Source organism: Nerophis ophidion, linkage group LG22, assembly GCF_033978795.1.
Source record: "Nerophis ophidion isolate RoL-2023_Sa linkage group LG22, RoL_Noph_v1.0, whole genome shotgun sequence".
In the NCBI taxonomy this organism is placed as follows: Eukaryota; Metazoa; Chordata; class Actinopteri; order Syngnathiformes; family Syngnathidae; genus Nerophis; species Nerophis ophidion.
Window position 1 is genome coordinate 1,076,502 of NC_084632.1, and position 22,684 is coordinate 1,099,185.

Sequence of the window (22,684 nt, forward strand, 5' to 3'; positions counted from 1 at the left end):
TGAGGGTCGAAAGTATTGACTCTTTTAGTGTACCGAGTCATAAAAAACAAATCTCTTTACAAATGATGTAATTCGCACGACTAAACCAATCAGGTGTCAGCTGAGCGACTGTCAGCAAAAAAGGTTTGCTTGATTTTCACAGCTTTTTCTACTTATGTACAAGGTGGGCGGATTCTGTTTATTTGCATTTGTTTGTTTGTCGAATATACAAACACAACAGCCGTTATTAGACAATCCAGTACACATAAACACTGTATTGAAATGATATGAAGATTTTTCATTGTTAATAGCTATGTAGCGCTTAACGTTGGATGCACTTTCGTGTCAAGACACGTAAAATCGAGCGCACCCTCAGCCCACCCCATATTAAAAGCGCACACTTGAAACACTAAACTGCAAAATTAAACAATCAACTGTCGTCTCCATCAGCTGTGGAACATTACATCATTGCTTTCACTTTCACGCCGTGCGGCCAAATTAAACAACAGGTGAGCGTTAAATCCTTCTTTTCGTGGGCCACATTACACTTAAAATAACTGTCGAGCATAAAATGGACAGTTTTGTACAGTAATACACTTCTAGATGTATTCCATCCTAATAATTCATCTACTGTTCATAAAAATGTGTTATTTATTCAAAAATTGTTGATGCGAAATTGATTTTTTGTTGTTGTTGTTTTTTGCAATAAGATGGAAGCTTTGAGCAGCAAACTGAAGGAGCAGACATGTCTGGACAAAACCTCAGTGTGGTCAAACTGACACTCCATTAATTTGTCAAACATCCTCTCACTCCCTGACAATATGGTCATTTATAAAATGTAATACATCGTTTAATATTTTGGGTCATATCCCATGAGCAACCAGTACGTTTATATTGATAACTCGTTCACGTGATGTTTACAATATATTCCAGTAGGTGGCGGTGTTGCATTTAACTGCCAATAACTTTAAAGAGTCTTCAAAGATTGACAGGTTTTTTTTTGGAATAAACTATAATAAATACATAAGAATACATTTAGGATTGGTTGTCATGTGACAATACCAGGATTATTTCTAAAAGCTTTTATTTTTAACATTATCGCTCAATTTACAATAATGTTAACAAATGTTATATTGTATTATTGCCCCTATATCTGTATATATGTGGGACCAAATGCATTATTTATTTAAAAATAACATATTTATACATCTTAAAGAGAATCAACTTGCTTAGCTAAAGCAAATACAGGTGTCCAAACAGAAGCCTGTTTCATTTTAAAGCGAATATAGGTGTCCAAACAGAAGCCTGTTTCATTTTAAAGCAAATACAGGTGTCCAAACAGAAGCCTGTTTCATTTTAAAGCGAACACAGGTGTCCAAACAGAAGCCTGTTAAATTTGAAAGTAGTCAGGCGGTATGACTGGAAGGAATGTTACTAAATTCTTAAGATTATTGTTTACATTTTGTAAATATGAGTTTTATTTTAATTTAGATTCTGATGGTGTGATAACCTTAAGCAAAAATATATTTCGGTTTCATGGCATTTTATTAAAATTACTGCCTTAAATTGTTAATTTGAAATTTCTTTATTGAAAGGAAAATCAAAATACCTGGCATTTTGCAGTCATCTTTTAAAAAAATATAGCAACAAACATGATTAAAGTGGAGCATGTGTATTAAAAACAGTCTTTCTCAAATACTTGGGAGCAGTCCAATTTAATTATACATGTTTTTGCTGTACTAGAATATGAACAAGCTTGTGTAAGGCCGGGCTTCTCTGTAACTGAGGCAGAAGACGAGGAAAGACATGTGTGTTGATTCCTTTCAAGTTCATGAGGATATGATGCTATGCAGAGGTGTACTTATTACAATCTTATAGATAGATGATACTATAGTTGGGGTGGAGGCAGCAAATATTTTAGAAAAAATTGAGAAGCACTGATTTAAAATACAATTATTTAAATTTAAAAAAAAAAATTATATATATATATATATATATATATATATATATATTAAAGGGCACTTGTGATGATTTTAAAATAGATCAATGATTAAACTGTGGTACAGAGGCTTCATTTAGGGGTATGAAAAGAATCCCTTGATTATATATTGCAATGACATGACTCATGAAGTTACCAAAGGTTTTATGCTGAATTTATTTTATTTTATTCAAGATCTGTGTTTTTTTTGGTCCTATATTCAAACACAGTGTTACTACTCAAACTGTATATTGTTCTAAGGGCCAAAAATATTAAATATACTTGTTAAATAAGCCTTTGCCGTGCTCTTAACGAATACTTAGGCCTGCTACGCTACTATGTTTTAATTTTGGTCATTATGGTGGTACTTTGTGAAAAAAGTTTGAGAACTGCTGATTTGGATCAAGATTCTCAAACTGTGGTATGTAGTTGTACACCAAAGAATCACTTGATTAAAGTACAGTGTTTTATTTTTCTAGATTCAAACAGTGTTACTATTTAAACTGTGTAATGTTGCAGTGGCCAAAAAATATTAAATATACTTGTTAAATAAAACTAAATGAATAGTTAGGCCTACTTCGCTACTGTATTTTAATGTTGGTGGTACTAGGAGAGCCAAGTGTTTTCTGAAGTGGTACTTGGTAAAAAAAAAAAAAAAGTTTGAGAACCACTGATGTAGATAATCCATCCATCCATCCATCCATCCATCATCTTCCGCTTATCCGAGGTCGGGTCGCGGGGGCAGCAGCCTAAGCAGGGAAGCCCAGACTTCCCTATCTCCAGCCACTTCGTCTAGCTCTTCCCGGGGGATCCCGAGGCGTTCCCAGGCCAGCCGGGAGACATAGTCTTTCCAACGTGTCCTGGGTCTTCCCCGTGGCCTCCTACCAGCTGGACGTGCCCTAAACACATCCCTAGGGAGGCGTTCGGGTGGCATCCTGACCAGATGCCCGAACCACCTCATCTGGCTCCTCTCGATGTGGAGGAGTAGCGGCTTTACGTTGAGCTCCTCCCGGATGGCAGAGCTTCTCACCCTATCTCTAAGGGAGAGCCCCGCCACCCGGCGGAGGAAACTCATTTCGGCCGCTTGTACCCGTGATCTTATCCTTTCAGTCATGACCCGAAGCTCATGACCATAGGTGAGGATGGGAACGTAGATCGACCGGTAAATTGAGAGCTTTGCCTTCCGGCTCAGCTCCTTCTTTACCACAACGGATCGATACAACGTCCGCATTACTGAAGACGCCGCACCGATCCGCCTGTCGATCTCACGATCCACTCTTCCCCCACTCGTGAACAAGACTCCTAGGTACTTGAACTCCTCCACTTGGGGCAGGGTCTCCTCCCCAACCCGGAGATGGCACTCCACCCTTTTCCGGGCGAGAACCATGGACTCGGACTTGGAGGTGCTGATTCTCATTCCGGTCGCTTCACACTCGGCTGCGAACCGATCCAGTGAGAGCTGAAGATCCCGGCCAGATGAAGCCATCAGGACTACATCATCTGCAAAAAGCAGAGACCTAATCCTGCGGTCACCAAACCGGATCCCCTCAACGCCTTGACTGCGCCTAGAAATTCTGTCCATAAAAGTTATGAACAGAATCGGTGACAAAGGACAGCCTTGGCGGAGTCCAACCCTCACTGGAAACGTGTCCGACTTACTGCCAGCAATGCGGACCAAGCTCTGACACTGATCATACAGGGAGCGGATCGCCACAATAAGACATTCCGATACCCCATACTCTCTGAGCACTCCCCACAGGACTTCCCGAGGGACACGGTCGAATGCCTTCTCCAAGTCCACAAAGCACATGTAGACTGGTTGGGCAAACTCCCATGCACCCTCAAGAACCCTGCCGAGAGTATAGAGCTGGTCCACAGTTCCACGACCAGGACGAAAACCACACTGTTCCTCCTGAATCCGAGGTTCGACTATCCGGCGAAGCCTCCTCTCCAGTACACCTGAATAAACCTTACCGGGAAGGCTGAGGAGTGTGATCCCACGATAGTTGGAACACACCCTCCGGTCCCCCTTCTTAAAGAGAGGGACCACCACCCCGGTCTGCCAATCCAGAGGTACCGCCCCCGATGTCCACGCGATGCTGCAGAGTCTTGTCAACCAAGACAGCCCCACAGCATCCAGAGCCTTAAGGAACTCCGGGCGGATCTCATCCACCCCCGGGGCCTTGCCGCCGAGGAGCTTTTTAACTACCTCAGCGACCTCAGCCCCAGAAATAGGAGAGTCCACTACAGATTCCCCAGGCACCGCTTCCTCAAAGAAAGACGTGTTGGTGGGATTGAGGAGGTCTTCGAAGTATTCCCTCCACCGATCCACAACATCCGCAGTCGAAGTCAGCAGAACACCATCCGCACCATACACGGTGTTGATAGTGCACTGCTTCCCCTTCCTGAGGCGCCGTATGGTGGTCCAGAATCGCTTCGAAGCCGTCCGGAAGTCGTTTTCCATGGCTTCCCCGAACTCTTCCCATGTCCGAGTTTTTGCCTCCGCGACCGCTAAAGCTGCACACCGCTTGGCCCGTCGGTACCCGTCCACTGCCTCCGGAGTCCTATGAGCCAAAAGAACCCGATAGGACTCCTTCTTCAGCTTGACGGCATCCCTCACTGCTGGTGTCCACCAACGGGTTCTGGGATTACCGCCACGACAGGCACCAACAACCTTGCGGCCACAGCTCCAATCAGCCGCCTCGACAATAGAGGTTCGGAACATGGTCCACTCGGACTCAATGTCCCGCACCTCCCTCGTGACATGTTCAAAGTTCTTCCGGAGGTGGGAATTGAAACTTTGTCTGACAGGAGACTCTGCCAGACGTTCCCAGCAGACCCTCACAATGCGTTTGGGCCTCCCAGGTCTGTCCGGCATCCTCCCCCACCATCGCAGCCAACTCACCACCAGGTGGTGATCGGTAGAAAGCTCCGCCCCTCTCTTCACCCGAGTGTCCAAAACATAAGGCCGCAAATCCGATGACATAACTACAAAGTCGATCATGGAACTGCGGCCTAGGGTGTCCTGGTGCCAAGTGCACATATGGACACCCTTATGTTTGAACATGGTGTTTGTTATCGACAAACTGTGACGAGCACAAAAGTCCAATAACAAAACACCACTCGGGTTCAGATCCGGGCGGCCATTCTTCCCAATCACGCCTCTCCAGGTTTCACTGTCGTTGCCAACGTGAGCGTTGAAGTCTCCCAGTAGGACAAGGGAATCACCCGGAGGAGCACTTTCCAGTACTCCCTCGAGTGTACCCAAAAAGGGTGGGTATTCTGAACTGCTGTTTGGTGCGTAAGCACAAACAACAGTCAGGACCCGTCCCCCCACCCGAAGGCGAAGGGAAGCTACCCTCTCGTCCACTGGGTTGAACTCAAACGTACAGGCTTTGAGCCGGGGGGCAACCAGAATTGCCACCCCAGCCCGTCGCCTCTCACTGCCGGCAACGCCAGAGTGGAAGAGGGTCCAGTCCCTCTCGAGAGAACTGGTTCCAGAGCCCTTGCTGTGCGTCGAGGTGAGTCCGACTATATCCAGCCGGAACTTCTCTACCTGGCGCACTAGCTCAGGCTCCTTCCCCCCCAGTGAGGTGACGTTCCACGTCCCAAGAGCTAGCTTCTGTAGCCGAGGATCGGACCGCCAAGTGCCCTGCCTTCGGCTGCCGCCCAGCTCACAATGCACCCGACCTCTATGGCCCCTCCTATGAGTGGTGAGCCCATTGGAGGGATGACCCACGTTGCCTCTTCGGGCTGTGCCCGGCCGGGCCCCATGGGAACAGGCCCGACCACCAGGCGCTCGCCATCGTGCCCCAACTCCGGGCCTGGCTCCAGAGCGGGGCCCCGGTGACCCACGTCCGGGCGAGGGAAATCTGGGTTCATTTCGTTGTAATTCCATAGAAGTCTTTGAGCTGCTCTTTGTCTGATCACTCACCTATGACCTGTTTGTCTTGGGAGACCCTACCAGGGGGCATGAAAACCCCCAGACAACATAGCTCCTAGGATCATTGGGACACGCAAACTCCTCTACCACGGTAAGGTAGCAGCTCAGAGAGGAGGGTAGCAGCTCAGAGAGGAGATAATGTAGATAATATATATTGGATATGCATTGGTGCAAGTCATACATTAAAACAGCCCAACATCACCTAAAGGATTCATTTGTTTATATTTTGGACAGTCACTTTGTAATACCTGGGGATAGGTTGATTGGCAACACTAAATGGTCCCTAGTGTGTGAATGTTGTCTGTCTATCTGTGTTGGCCCTGCGATGAGGTGGCGACTTGTCCAGGGTGTACACCGCCTTCCGCCTGATTGTAGCTGAGATAGGCGCCAGCGCCCCCCGCGACCCCGAAAGGGAATAAGCGGTAGAAAATGGATGGATGGACTTTGTAATACCACCTCAAATCGGCCCATGCTTGGAACACAATTATAATTTTATACTTCTATTTTTGATGCCACTGACACACTTTTTAGCCCCGATTTGACTCCTCCTATAAGTAAAGGAGAGATGTTAAAGTTCCTGTTTGATTCTAGCAGACATGGAGCAGCTTCTACCCCAACTTAAGTTCCTCCTGCTGCTGATCATCCTGGCCAATCGCTGTCCCGCAGCGTGTGGTCTCTTCGAGTGGCTGAGGCAGGCCAAGCTTCCTCCAGCGGCTGCAGAGCCTCTTCCTCCAGCCGCACAATCATCGAGCATAATTCTGGCAAAAGACGCTCCCTTTGAAATGGCCACGGCTGATGAGAAGTTTCTGGCCGAGGCCAAGCAGATGGCGCTCAGCCCTTTAGACACCTGCCATCAAAGAGTAAGTACACTTCAATGTTGCGTTAGCTTACAATTCAACAACACAAATATGATTTCCCCCTTTTGTGGCTAATAACATATTCCTTTATGGAAACACTTTCTACTACAAATGTCCCGATATTTAAAAAAACATTTTTTTGGGCCTTTTTTTAACCGATTGTTACTGCAGTTGTGCCACAATGTTTACATGGCTAAATATTAAACACGCGTGGAAAAATCCTTCAAAAGGGATGCACACTCAGAAAGACAGAACTGAACCCTCTGGAAGGAGCTTGAAAAATGGTAAATAAATAGTAAATGGGTTGTATTTGTATAGAACTTTTCTACCTTCAAGGTACTCAAAGCGCTTTGACCCTACTTCCACATTCACACACACATTCACACACTGATGGAGGGAGCTGCCATGCAAGGCGCTAATCAGCAGCCATCAGGAGCAAGGGTGAAGTGTCTTGCTCAGGACACAACAGATGTGACAAGGTAGGTACTAGGTGGAGATTGAATCGGGAACCCTCAGGCAAGTTCCAGTAATGTATTTGTCTGCGGCTTCATGTCAATATTTGCCTGTACTTATTTCACTTTTTTTCTTTTTTAATCTAATTTTTAAGTGTTTTATTTTTGTATTTTTTATTTTATTGAATATTTTTTTGTGGGTTACTTGTTTGGGAGAATAAAATATTGATTTATAAATATTTATTGTATTTATGGACTGAATATGTTAAAAATGCAATAATAATAAAAAAATACTTTCAAGAAACAGGCTCCAGCACCCCCCGCGACTCCAAAAGGGACAAGCGGTAGGAAATGGACGGATGGATGGATAATTACTCCATTAAAATATTTTATATTAAGGCAAAGGATTCCACAAAAAAAACGTTAATTCTTAATAATCTGATTCCAAGTCGATTTATATTATTTAAAAAATTTATTAAATAAATAAATGCATTTTGATGTATTTATTTCAAAAGGGAGCCTCTCAAAATGGATGCACGCACAGGAAGTCAGGATTCCTTGTTGGAGGGTGCATGTCTTGACAGAACACCGGCTCCAATTAGAGAGATAGCTGTAACGAACGTGTCTATCCAATGTGAAGCCACATCCTCACATTGCTGGTATGCCAGCAGAGGAGCATGTTCGGCAGCACACAATCACAGAGTACTTACAAGCAGACACAGTGTGTAGACAGAAAAGGGAGAACGGACACATTTTGGTTTAAAAAGTAAAGATAAAGGTGAAGTTAGAAGACTGAAACGCCCTCAGGAAGAGCTGCTTTAAGACATGGCTAGCTAGCTAGCAGCTAACATCCATCCGCAGTTTGTAGCTACTTCTAAATAATTAATCCTCGCCTCCGTGGCGACAAATAAAGTGAGTTTATTACAAGTAGTATTATCACTGGAGGACGAGGAATGGCTAAACATGCTTCACCTGCATCACAATGTAAACAAACGCCATGGATGGATCTACACCTGACATCCACTGTAATGATACCAAGTACAAGAGTGTATCTGGTGGATACTACTATTACATCGATATTATTTCAGCATCACAAAATCTTTTTTTGTTTTTTTTCAAGTTCATATTATGTTTATAAACTCGGGAAATATGTCACTGGACACATGAGGACTTTGAATATGATCCTGTATCTACTTGGTATCACATCCATACCTAAATGTGTGATATCATCCAAAACTAGTCTAAAGTATCAAACAACAGAAGAATAAGTGATGATTACATTTGAACAGAAGTGTAGATAGAACATGTTAAAAGAGAAAAGTAAGCAGATATTAACAGTAAATGAACAAGTAGATTAATAATGCATTTTTTACAGCTTGTCGTTAATAATGTTGACAAAATAATAGAATGATAATTGACACAATATGTTACTGCATATGTCAGCAGACTAATTACGAGCCTTCGTTTGTTTACTTACTACTAAAAGACAAGTTGTCTTGTATGGTCACAATTTTTTTAAGGACAAACTTGAAATAAAAAAACATTTGTTTATGTGCTGTCAGATATATTTTGTTAAAATAAAGCCAATAATGCAATGTTTTGTGGTCCCCTTTAGAAAAGAATCAAAATACCTTTTGGTCTTGGGACAAGACTAGAACGCGGTACATGGAACTGAATGTTCCCTAGCAAAATATTCCAACTAAGAGGAACACATTTCCTGATACATGAAAGAAATCCACTCTGCAGGCGTACTCATGCTGATAAAAGTCAGTCTTCAAAAACAAGAAAAATAATGCAAAAATGAGGGGTATTTTATTTGAACTGAGCAATATTATCTGCCAATACAACAAAACATTTTGCCTATCAAGACTTTCCAAAACAAATAAAATTAGCTAACTTCAATGAACCAAAAAATATTCTCACTAATAACAAATGCACTTTTCTTGGTAGGAAAAAATATAAGAACTTTTTGCTCCGTATGTTGAAAAATATTCTTCAATGAAGTAAATGCTAGTGCTGTTATCTTGACATCATGATATGTGCTCGGCATTACACTTCTAGAAACCAGCAAAGTTATACTAAAAACTCATTTATTGTTCTTAATGAAAAGACAACAAGGCCAGCACTCGTTACTGTCGGGGTCTACAAGCCACTCAGGCCAATCATATTGTCTCAAAATGTATTGTCTCATCCATAACATGACATCATCACGCTAAGTGCCTGCTCTTTCAATTAGTGTGCATATAAACATAACATGACATCATCACGCTAAGTGCCTGCTCTTTCAATTAGTGTGCATATAAACAGCCCGGCCAACATTTTTTTAATTGTGATTTTGAAGAATTTATCTGAAATGTGCATGAACTATTCCTGTTTAAAATAGTTAAAAATGTCATGTTTAAATATGAACTATCAGTTTACTGTACTGTGCCAACTTTACTACTATGAGGACAGATTTTCTATTGTTTGATTGAAAGTAAAACTGGAAAATATATTTGGCAGTTATCTGTTTTAATTATGAGACACAATTGTGTCAAAGTCATGATTTTTTTTTTCATGCTTGAAATAAGAAATTACTTGAGTGTTGATGACACAGCTTTGCAACACTTGATATTCTACTTTCAAGCATGTTTTACTCAATATAGGTCATCAAATCTCAGCAACAAGCTGTAATATCTTACTGACATCATTTAGGACCAAAACAAGTAAAACACTAACATAAAATCTGCTTAGTGAGAAGAATTATCTTATCAGACAGAAAATAAGCAAATCTCACCCTTATTTAAATGGGTTGTACTTGTATAGCGCTTTTGTACCTTCAAGGTACTCAAAGCGCTTTGACACTACTTCCACATTCACACACACATTCACACACTGATGGAGGGAGCTGCCATGCAAGGCGCCAACCAGCAGCCATCAGGAGCAAGGGTGAAGTGTCTTGCTCAGGACACAACAGGCATGACGAAGTTGGTACTAGGTGGGATTTGAACCAGGGACCCTCTGGTTGCGCACCACCACTCTGAGTTATTTCATCTCACTCATATTTTAGTTTTTGCAGTACACACACACACACACACACATACATGTCTTGCTGACTTTGTGAGGGCCCCCCTTTACAGTATAGCTAGAATGATGAAACATGTATACCGAGTGCGCTTGGGCTGTAAATCAGAGCCTGTTTAAAACATGATATGACCACACACACACACACACACACACACACACACACTCGTCCACGAAGCAGCGCCCTAGTGACATACAACTCCACCCATCTTTGGATGGAGTTGTATGTCCTAATATGTATATGTGCTTTGCTTGAGGTTTTTTCCTGGTCTCTAACAAACCCCCACTACCCCCAGTAGTTTATCTAGGAACTTGCTCTTTTCCCTTTTGTTTGACATTTTTTTTCTCCTACCTTTCTTAGGGGGCGCCGCCCACGTGGCGACTCGATCAGTGTTTCGGTTCTGTCGGCCCTGTAACTGTTTTCGGCCACGTTTTGTTCTGAAAATGTAAAAGTTGCATGATACCCACGTGGTGCCGTTCCCAGTAAGGCCTTGTCTCGTGCCTCAGGTGGTGTCCCGGCTGAAGGCCAGCTGTGATAGTTTGTCAGAAGAGGATCTGGCCAAGCTGGGCGTGGTTTTGTTCAACTGCCAGGCGCAGATCGAAGGCCGCCCCGTCTACCCTTGTGCCGACCATATGGTAAACGCGGCTGTTTAGTTGAGGTCATGGTGACAATTCCAGCTCTGGCTTCATTTGACTGCATGTCCTCGAGACGTTTTTTTCTTCTTTCAGGCTATAAAAGAATGTACAGCAAACATGGACGCCAGCACCTGGAACGCTTACCACATCGTGAGCAACCGAGCGCGCTCTGTGTGTTACGCAATCCGCCAGCAGCTCTTTCGCCGCAGAGCGGAGCACACAGTAAATACTCTGATTTCTACTGCGGCCAACCAACTCTCTGCCATGGAAGACCTGAAGGTACGCTTCTCCATCATTCACGTTATTTCACATCATTACTTTATTATTATGTGGGATCTGAGCACAGGATGTCGTTGTGGCTTGTGCAGCCCTTTGAGACACTCCTGATTTAGGGCTTCTTAAGTAAATATTGATTGGGTTCTTCCGAGGATGTTGTAGTCGTAATGATTTGTGCAGTCCTTTGAGACATTTGTGATTTGGGGCTATATAAATAAACATTGATTGATTGATTATTTATGTTATTCTATTATCTATAAAGTTAGACTATTATCCATATAAAGTAATTGTATTGCATTATTTTATCTATTTGTTATTCTACTGTATCATCATCTAACATTTACTGTATGATCTATTGCACTATTTCATCATCTATTATGCTGTTTTATTTTGATTTTTTTGTCTCGTACAAATTATTCTAAAATTATCCGTTATTGTATCTAATATTCTATTTTAATATTTTTTCGTAATTTTCAATGCTTGTTTTTCTATTGTATTATCGTTTAACATGTTATTGTATGATATATTTCACTATTTTTTTGATATATTATGCTGTTTTATTTAGATTTCTTAGTTCGTCAAAGTTATTTTAAAATTATCCATTTTGTTATTATATCTAATATTTGATCATAATTTACAATACTGATTTGTTATTCTATTGTATTATCATCTAACATGTTATTGTATGATCTATTATGTTATTTTATTTTGATTTTTTTGTCTTGTGTATATATTTTATTCTGATATTATTTCATCATAATAATTTGCAATACTCTTATTATTAGACTATTATCACATAAGTGAAAAAATGACAGATAATAAAATCTCTTTAGACATTGTTATTCATGATAAAATTTATTAAATCCAATTTTATTTTATAATGGTATTTTATCATCTATTTTTCTAATGTTATTGTGATCTATTATGTTCTTTTATTGTTTAAATCTATATATTTTTTGATAATATTAATATTTTAATTTATTACAGTAAGAGTATTATCATTTGTCCTCTCCAAGGTTTTTCATTGTCATCCCACTGGGTTGAGTTTTTCCTTGCCCGGGTGTGGGATCTGTGGGCAGCCCTTTGAGACACTTGTGATTTAGGGCTATATAAATAAACATTGACTGATAATATGTAAATTGATTTGTTTTATTATATTTACATTGATAGAAAAATCAAATAATGTTTGTTACGTTTTTGTCTTCTCAAATATTATTTTCCTATCGAACCCCGTTTTTAGCACTGAGCTCTTTCCACATTTTTACACCAATTGAAAGTATTTTGACTTGAAAATATTTATTTGGTACATGCGCTCCAAAAAAATTCCCACTTTTCCCATCGTTCCACATTTTTTTGTCCAATTTTCATCTGATTTTCTTTGATTTTTTTGTCGTTTTTTAACGCTTCCGCTGAGATGAAGTCTTTGCACCCGTGGTTTGGTGGCAGGACGGCCAGTTGGAGCTGCGGCAGATGACGGCGGCGTCGCTGGACAAGCTGCTGCGGGGTCACAGCGCCCTGCAGAGCCAGCAAGTGAAACTGCACGACGGCCAGGAACAAATGGAAAGTTCCCTGAGGGACAACCTGCAGCGTCTCAGCCAGGAGAAAGCTCTCATTGCTTCTGGACAACAACTGGTAGCTGAGCTCATTGGGGGCATTACGGAAAGAATGGGTGAGCTTTTCTCCTTCTAAGCTTGTATTTTTCCCTCATTCCTGTGAGAATCCTGCGTGTGAGTGGAGCGTTAAGGAGTGGGACTATCTGCAGTGGGCTCAAACAACCCCCAGGTAGCCTCTGTGAGCAGATAATACTGTATCATCTTTCTTTTTCGGACTTATCAGGTCGCTAGTGCATTCTTCACTCAGGCTCCAAGTGCAGGATGTTGCTAGAACTAACCCAGAACTGCTTTATTTCAAGTTTTTCATAACATTTCTACATGTTTTTCCAACTACTGTACGCCCTTTGTTTGCGTGTTGGATCAAACATAAAGGTGAATTAATCTAACAGCAGATGGAGCGTTAATACCGTGAATATAAATATTCCATAAAAAAACATTTAATCACATGTTTTATATTTTGAATGTCAGTTAGCATGGAGGCATTAGCCACTTCGTGCTAGCGAAACTACTACTCAGAAATTTTGACAGCTCAACAGACCCAATAGAAATATTAATTGCTGTGGTACAATAACCAAATAACTTGATGAAATGTAAATTATGTAAAAACTGTTTTTTGTATTTTTTTAGACCCTCGTACTAAAATAGTAGTTGTGTGTGTGTGTCCGTGTCCAAAAGTGATACTTTTTATCTATGTTGTCGCCGATAGCGATGCTTTTGACTTGAAATGTCGTAATCCTTTAATAATGTTTTGAATTTCTCGCTAGTTGATTATGCTAACACAGGAAAATATACTAATATTTTTAGGACTAAATGCAACAACATAAAATTAATATTCTAAAATGTAAACAAATAAGTCCCTAATGTTCTACTAAACACAAATTTAAGAAAATGTCAATAATGCAAAATAACTAAAAAAATATGGGCATAAAAATGTAAAAAAAAGAGCTTAAATTGTAAGCCAATATTTGATAAATTGAGATAAATTAATATACAAATTTAAAGATGGAGAAAGACTGCGGCAAAAGTATTGATCCCATAGTATTACAAACCCCGTTTCCATACGAGTTGGGAAATTGTGTTGGATGTAAATATAAACAGAATACAATGATTTGCAAATCATTGTATTCTGTTTATATTTACATCTAACACAATTTCCCAACTCATATGGAAACGGGGTTTGTAGTTTATTTGGAACATGTGTACACTTCTAATAAAGTATATTACACTTCTTCATTTCAACATGTCTGAAAAGGAGTAGGAAGAAGCAGAACTTATTTCATCATTCTGTTTAAAATTAATTCCTAACACGTCTTTACTTCCTGTACTCGATCTGAAACACAAAACCAATCCAATAAATACATCAATAACCTTCTCATGACTAAATAAGCTTTACTTTTACTTTGGATATGACTTTATTGTCCTTTTTTTTTTTTTTTTTTTTTTTTTTTGCTTGAAGGGTTCATCACACTTGTAGTATATTGGGGACTTTTTTTAACCTTTTCAGGTACATTTCTGCTCTATTTTGGGCAATAACTAATTGTTACTCCGAATGTTGTTGTTTTTTTCATGATCAGTTTTATAAAATTTGTTTCAAATAGTTCGATATCAACGATACACTGAGAAACAATTGTAGCCTAGTTAAATACCACCAGGACAAAAAGTCATTTTTCTTCTATCTACTTCAATCCTGAATAAATACAAAAAATAGCATACATGTCATGTTTCTATTTACTTTATAGATGATAAATGGTTTTATGAAGTTTTTGTTCTAAATAAAAATATTTAAAAATAATTAAATGTTATGCAAACTTTTCTCAATTTAAAATATTTACATCAAATTAGTTATCCATATAGTAAATAATAAAGAGTTAGGTTCTGAGGTAAAAAAATAAATAATAATACATTACATAAGATTAGTGATAAAATACACTTTTAATGCGTTGTTGCTGTTTGTAATTTTGGAGCTTCATTTTGGAGAAAATAAAGTATATTTTGTCATATTTACTGTTCGGTATAAGAGAGAACACTTTTGGGAACTTACTATATACGCTCTAAACTCCCTTTTGGTCTTGGTGGGGCATTAAATGATGTTTGAAGAAGTTTACTGTATTGTGCATGCTTTTTATAAGATGAATTAGTTCTAAAGCCTTCCTGCTTGTCTTCAGAGATTGTGAGTGAGGACGTGCAGGTCCACGCCTCAAAGGTACAAGACGGCCACAAAGCCATCGTTCAAGACCTTGCAGATGTCCGACATCAAGCTCAGGACATCTACCAAAAAATTGGTAATAACGCGCAGAATTGCACCACATAACATTTTATTTATTATTTTGTATTCATTTAATTTATTTTTTTTAATTTACATTTTATTTATTTTTTTATTTAATTTTCCTGCTGGAACTCTCCTGAAAGAATAAATAAAGTTCTATCTATCGCTCTATCTATCGCTCTAACTATTGCTCTCTCTCTATCGCTCTCTATCGCTATCCATCTATCACTCTCTATGTATCCACCTATCGCTCTCTATCTACTGTATATGTATTGCTCTCTATCCATCTATCGCTCTCTATCTATCTATCGCTCTCTATCCATCTATCTATTGTTGTCATCAAAGAAACCCCCCAGGTTTGTTTGATGACACATAAGCTGGTTTTAAATGAAATCCCAGACAGAGTAGCTTATTTTGATATTTTATTCCAAAGCTTTGAGAGACCGCTCCATGACAACACATTCAAATCGCATCGCCCAAGTTGATCAGCTAATACTAAGGAAGTTTCGCCTTTTACACTATTTCACTTGCCTCCCTCCAGAGCAAATCCACATATCTATTCTCCTTCTAAGCCTGGGACATTTGAGATAAGAAGGGTGTTACGGCTGCTAGTTACATCCCAAGCTTCAAGGTCTCCGCATGCACAACACTTAGCTGTTTTCAAATATGACTAGGTTTAAAAAAGATATCTATCTATCTCTCTATCTATCCATCTATCTATTGCTCTTTATCCATCTATCTATCGCTCTCTATCCATCCATCTATTGCTCTGTCTGTCGCTCTGGATCTATAACGTTGTGTGATTGTGACGTCTTTTGGTCGTGCGACTAATCAGACGACGGCATGTCCGAGTTCCTGCGGTACCAAGATCAGACCTCCCAGTACTACAGTGAGGTGACGAGGAAGCTGGAGCGCATGAACAGCAGTCTGGGCTTCATGCTGCACTACCTTGACAACATGCAGACTCGCATGGAGGAGCGGCTGCACCTCATTCAGGGTTACCTGGGCTGGGCAGGTGAGCGCCACTCACGTCGAATGCCACGTTCTGTTTGACCCTCACTTTTTTGGTGGGTGATTTCAGGATTAAGCCTCGCCGCCATGTGGACGTGCGTCGCACACAGCAGCTACTTTGTCCTACTCGCTGTGCTGCAGTCGTTTCTGCGCTGTCCTGTCTTCCCTCGCGCCGTCCTGCTCGTCACCGTGCCGCTCAACGCTCTGGCGGAGATCAACAGTCAGCCGGCGCTCCACCTTGCCAGCCTCAGCTATCTGCTCTTCGTGCTCTCGCTCGGTAACTACTTTAACCAGACTGTCAACGTTTTGGGGCGTCCGTTTCGCCCTCGCTCATAAACAAATAATAATGGAAGTGTAGCATAACTGTGGCTGTGGCGTAACTACGCTTTACAACACGCCTCGTACCTCAATAAGATGGAGCAGAAATGATCTGTGAGGCATTTTGGTGACTGTGTTGCTTTTTCAGCAAGTCGGTCAATGGGGGCGGCATAGCTCGGTTGGTAGAGTGGCCGTGCCAGCAACTTGAGGGTTGCAGGTTTGATTCCCGCTTGTGCCATCCTAGTCACTGCCGTTGTGTCCTTGGGCAAGACACTTGACCCACCTGCTCCCAGTGCCACCCACACTGCTTTAAATGTAACTTAGATATTGGCTTTCACTATGTAAAGCGCTTTGAGTCACTTGAGAAAAAGCGCTATATAAATATAATTCACACTTCACAATGGGCCCTATTCCGTTACTGGTTCTATAGGCTACTGTAGAAGTTTGTGTTTCCACCACATTTCACAGTTCAGGGATACTATATTTTCATACTGATACTATGCAAATAAAGTTAAAGTCACAACAATAGACACACACACTCACACACATTAGGTGTGATGAAATTGTCCTTGGCATTTGACCCATCACCATGTTCATGCCCTGTGAGGTGAGGGGAGCAGTGAGAAGCAACGGTGGCTGCGCTCAAATTATTTGGGGATTTAACCCACATTTCCAACCTGTGTGTAATTGAAATACATAGCTATCATATACGAAACAGTGTATGTTTATATATAATACACATTGTTTTGTATATGATTGCTATGTACAGTATGTCAATTACATGAATGTGTGTGTATATGTTTGTATGAATATGTGTGAATATGTATGTGAATATATATATACTGTGTGTATGTATATATATATGTATGTATGTATGTATATATATATATATATATGTATATGTATATTAGGGCTGCAAATCTTTGGGTGTCCCACGATTTGATTCTTGGGGTCACGATTCGAATCAAAATCTATTTTTTTTTTCATTTCAAGATTAATTCAAAAACTATTTTTTTCCTGATTCAAAAGGATTGTGTATTCATCCAATACATAGATTTCAGCAGGATCTACCCCAGTCTGCTGACATGCTAGCAGAGTAGTAGATTTTTTTTAAAAAGCTTTTATAATTATAAAGGACAATGTTTTATCAACTGATTGCAATAATGTAAATTTGTTTTAACTATTAAAGGAACCAAAAATATGACTTATTTTATCTTTGTGAAAACATTGGACACAGTGTGTTGTCCAGCTTATGAGATGCCATGCAAGTGTAAGCCACTGTGACACTATTGTTCTTTTTGATTATTATCATAAATGTCTAATGATAATGTCAATGAGGGATTTTTAATCATTGCTATGCTGAAATTATAACTAATATTGATACTGTTGTTGATAATATTCATTTTTGTTTCACTACTTTTGTTCTGTGTGGTGTTTGTCTCCTCTCAATTGTTCTGTTTATTGCAGTTCTGAGTGTTGCTGGCTCAGCTTTGCTTTTGGAATTGGATTGCATTGTTATGGTATTGTTGTGTAGTGGTTTGTTGGATTGATAAAAAATAAAAATAGATTTTTTAGAAATTAGAATAGATTCTGAATCGCACAACGTGAGAATCGCAATTTGTATTCGAATCGATTTTTCCCACACCCCTAATATATATATATATATATATATATATATATATATATATATATATATATATATATATATATATATATATATATATATATATATATATATATATATATATATATATACACACACACACACGTTTCATTTGAAAACTAATTCTACCTTGCTGTCATTCCAGCAATGGCAGTTTAATGTTTTGTTGCTTTTGTATAAACAAAATAAACCAAACCACAATCTGAAACCCAAAAGTATGTGACCATGACGTCGTGCCGTTCCACCTCGACTCTGTACGGCTGTCACAGTAATGATTTCTCACGTTTGACGTCTTGTTCCACAGGACACTGGCTGCTGAGTAAGTTGTGGGCTTGTTCTCAGAGCAGAGGGAAGAAGACGATGGCACCACCTTCTTACTTACCGGCGCCGCAGACGGACGTCTATCCACGAACCTCAACGCCTCAGAAGTTAGTTTGATCAAATTGACTTATTACCAGGGTTGTATTGACAAAAAAACAAGTATGCGCTTGTATCTAAAATATCCGATCTAGGCGCTCCGATACAAGCAGTCCTGCAGCACATTTGCCAGTTAACCTGAATATGTCCTTCAATAAGCACACAAAGTTGGTCTTTTCTTGTATTTTAGTGAAGGTGAAGATGCTGGGCTATCGGCTACTAGGAGCTAGCAGCTACACAACAGCTAAACACACAGGCTAGACATACAGTATGTAAAAATTGTCCTTGATTAAACAATATTGCAGTCTAAAACAGCACATTTGTGAATATAAACGTGTATTAGAAGCATATCATAAAGTATCCAGTAACAACATATATGAATTACTGTGGCCACTCAGCGTTACCAAAAAAAATGTCTGGGTGCACATAAAATGTAATCACACAGAATCAGATTTTAAATCGATTCTTAATATTCAAACTTTTAAAAATTAAAAAATAACCTTATAGTTTTTATACCAATCCATTTTTACAAAAGTGTTTAGCTTTTATAACCTGTAGCCTGTTTTCGAAGCATTGTATTATTATTATACCAAACAATACATTGCAATAATCTGTTTGTATCAAGAATCAGGAATCGATTCTGAATCACATCATCAACCCAGGAATCAGCATCGAATCGTTAGGGGCCCAAATATTCACACTCCTAATGACCAGTGCACTTCAAGTTCAAAACAGTATTAGTCCACTCCAGAATATTAATAATAAATGGGTGTGAGCAGTGGTTCCCTAAACGTTTTCACCAAGTACAACCTCAGAAAACTTGTCACCATAATGAGCAACATTAAAACACAGTAGCGTAGTAGGCCCAAGTAGTCAATAAAAGCAATGCAGAGGTTTTATTTAACATGGACATTTAATATTTTTGGCCACTGTAACATTACACACAGTTTGAACGGTAACACTGAGTTTCAATGTAGGAAACTAAAACAATGTACTTAAATCGTGTGTGTGTGTGTATATATGTATGCACAAACACACATGTCTGTATGTATGTGTATATATAGGTGAATAGATTGAAAGCCGCAGGTTACAAAGTTGTAATTCAGAATTTACGGTCGTCAATTAGCGTCAGGAGTTTTCATTAAAACCATTTATCGTTACATCCCTAGTTAGATGTACCATGGCGTACATTTTTTTAATTATTATTTTTCAAATCTGTCCTGTCTAATCCATTTTCTACCGCTTGTTACTCTCGGTGTCTCCTAGTTGCTCAGGCAAATCATCTTGTCTAAAAAATGCAATTTCCCATCAATTGTGTGTGTGTGTGTGTGTTTTTTTTAGCAATGCTGACTTAATGGGGACATGGCTCTGTTTACACAATCACTCTTAGGGGACCTCTGTCAGATTCAATCTGAAGATGCCGAAGTGATTTTTAAGCTTTGGCTCATAAAACATGTTTAACATCTAAGTTGAAATTCTTTTTTTAATGGTCCTCAGTAGTCACGTACAAATGTGTGTGCGAATTATGCAAAATTATTGAAATTTGGTCCCCATGAAGCATATGAACTCTTTCTCCCCAGGGTCCCCAGTAAGAATGATCAGCACATGACTTCATCAATCCAGAGATTTAAAGACGTGTATGAGCTAACTGGCCAGTGGACATTTTACACCATTTTTGTTAGGCCTCCACAACCTGGAGAAAGGCTGGTCCCCACAAGTCACGAACAACCTGTGTGTGTGTTCTGACAATGCTAACTTAATGGGGACATTGCTTTGTTTACACAGTCACCTTTAGGGGACTTCTGACGGTATGGGGACCAAAAAACAGGTCCCCTAAAGGGAAACCTTAGCACATTACTTCATCAATCCAGAGATTTAAAGACGTGTATGAGCTAACTGGCCAGTGGACATTTTACACCATTTTTGTTAGGCCTCCACGACCTGGAGAAAGGCTGGTCCCCACAAGTCATGAACAACAACTTGATTACCAGTGTTTGTGTGTTATGTGTCAATTTTTTTTAACCCAATGTGGGCCCTGAGTCAAAGTTTGGGCACCCCTGCTCTAGTAGAAAGGGTGGTCCCCACAAGTCATGAACAAAAACTTGGTCCCCAGTGTGTGTGTTTGTGTTATGTGTCAATTTTTTTTTACCTCAATGTGGCCCCCGAGTCAAAGTTTGGGGACCCCTGCTCTGATACAATGTTTTATCGGCACACTCCTCGTTATTACCGTACAACCTTTGCCAAACATGACTTTCCTTTTAGTGACAGTTATTAAGCATCCTATTGTTTTGTTGTTGTCCTCAGAAGCAGCAGCGAGCATGATGACCTCATGACTCAAGACTCCTTCGTATCAGGTCTGAATCATTTTTTTAAAAATTCCAATTAAGAATAAATAAAAATCTTTTTTGTTTACAGCTTTGAAGCCTCCACCCGTCCACTTACAGGGTCCCCACAATCACTACCCCACCAGTTGTGTACCTAAATCAGTGAGTACAATTTAAAATAAAATAAAAAAACAGAAACAGCATACTTCACGACTGATGATACTTTTTTGTTGTTGTTGTAGGCTTTCATTGACGACATTCCTCCGAGGACCCGAGGAGATGTTTTTGACACTTTGACCACCAGAAGCGCCAGTCCCACTCCGTCAGTTAACAGGTGAGTCTTTTACTCTTCCATCTTTTTTTTCTCTCGCTCCTCTCCCTGAACGAACAAAACCCTCTCGGTCAGTTCTGTGTCGGGACGTCAGCTCTGCAATGCGCTCACAAAAACCGGGAAGGCGTGTAAGAAGAGAGCGCTGCTAGGACAAGACTACTGCCGAGTCCACAACAACGGCAACACCACCTCTTTTTACTCCTGAAGTGCACACACTTCAAGGAGAGCTTTTATATTTTACTCTATACTTATTGATGCACTTTTATTGTTATGATTTGTTTTTATTAATTAAATGTCCGAATAAATAGAAAAACAAAACCGGCTTCCATTTTTTGACTCTAATCCAGAGGTCTTGACTAGAGGACTTGAGGGTACTGCAGGGAGTCCCTGCAAATTTTTTGGTACATATTTTTGGGATACACCCCTACGACCCCAAAAAGGGACAAGCGGTAGAAAACGGATGGATGGATGGATGGACCCTCACCCACTCCATTTTTCCACAAATGTAAATGTCTTTAAATGCACGTGTGCATTGAGCCAAGACACTGACATGTTGTTGTTTAATGTGAATAAATAACATTCATTATTGTATCATTTATTCATGTTGGCATTAAACATAGCGATTAGCACCCCAGTTGTCAACTAGTGATTGGCACGCAAGCAAACATTTGGTTAGTTGCCAGCTAGGGATTAGAGCTGTATTTGTTGGCCAGCAATTAGCACCCCAGTTGTCAACTAGTGATTGGCATGCTCGTTGCCAGCCAGCCTTTAGCGTACCAACTTTAAGTTAGCGGTTAGCACTCTAGTTGCCAGCTTACAACTAACGCGATAGCTGCCAGCTAGCAATTGTTACTCCTGTTGTCAGCTAGCGATTAGCACACTAGTTGTCAATGATTAATGCTGTAGTTGTCAGCTAGCAATCAATGCCCTTATTGTAAGTTAGTGATTGTTGTGCTAGTTGTCGACTAGCGATTAGTGCTCTTGTTGCCAGCTAGCAATCAGTTGATTAGTTGACAGCTGGCATGCAGCGTACCAGCTCTCAGTTAGCGATTAGCAGTCTAGTTGCCAGCTGACGACTAATGCAATTGCTGCCAGCTAGCAATCTGCACTCTTGTTGTCAGCTAGCGATTAGCATTCTAGATGTCAACTAGTGATTGGCATGCTATTGCTCAACTAGCGATTAACACACTAGTCGCACACTAGTAATGTTGATTTGACAATTGAAATTTGGTCATTTCCCAACCAATATTCTACAACACAAACACAAACGTTGAAACATGCTTTTGGACAACGTTTATTCAATGTCAGGTTGTGCTGTTGATTTAACCATTGAAATTTGGTCATTTCCCCAACCAACAACGTGGATTTGATGTTAGACACCAACTTCTCATTTTACAAATACAACTATTTTGCAACTTTGAATCAAAGTCAGTTTTAAAGAACATGTATGTACACTGAGCAAAAAAATAAATGCAATTTTTTCCGTTACCATTTTTCATGTTGAACTCAAAGACAAAAAACTTACTATATACGCAAAAGACCAATCCCTCTTAAATA

General features: G+C 40.0%; 1 protein-coding gene across 4 annotated transcripts; it reads left to right on the top strand.

The window, feature by feature from the left end:
* Positions 1-340: 340 nt before the first annotated feature.
* Positions 341-21,445, top strand: bmb (brambleberry). 4 transcript variants are annotated; one of them, XM_061882931.1, is made up of 13 exons: positions 341-488; positions 6,492-6,760; positions 10,780-10,908; positions 11,002-11,187; positions 12,631-12,853; positions 14,963-15,079; positions 15,899-16,078; positions 16,145-16,351; positions 18,360-18,483; positions 20,777-20,826; positions 20,888-20,958; positions 21,039-21,130; positions 21,203-21,445. In XM_061882931.1, exons 2-13 carry the CDS (start codon positions 6,497-6,499, stop codon positions 21,330-21,332), a joined length of 1,773 nt encoding a protein of 590 aa, XP_061738915.1. In that variant the 5' UTR covers positions 341-488; positions 6,492-6,496; the 3' UTR covers positions 21,333-21,445. The 4 variants fall into 4 exon arrangements, 3 of the variants coding, with proteins under 3 accessions (XP_061738915.1, XP_061738917.1, XP_061738916.1); XM_061882932.1 differs by having other exon boundaries at positions 343-488; positions 6,495-6,760; XR_009803615.1 differs by lacking the exon at positions 20,777-20,826 and having other exon boundaries at positions 21,203-21,258.
* The last annotated feature ends 1,239 nt before the right edge of the window (positions 21,446-22,684 follow it).

Bases quoted from the DNA above. Each gene is read 5' to 3' on its own strand.
- bmb (XM_061882931.1), top strand. From the start codon at position 6,497: ATGGAGCAGCTTCTACCCCAACTTAAGTTCCTCCTGCTGCTGATCATC. The intron at 10,909-11,001 runs GTAAACGCGGCT...TTCTTCTTTCAG, and splicing joins ACCCTTGTGCCGACCATATG to GCTATAAAAGAATGTACAGC. The intron at 16,352-18,359 runs GTAACTACTTTA...CTTGTTCCACAG, and splicing joins GCTCTTCGTGCTCTCGCTCG to GACACTGGCTGCTGAGTAAG.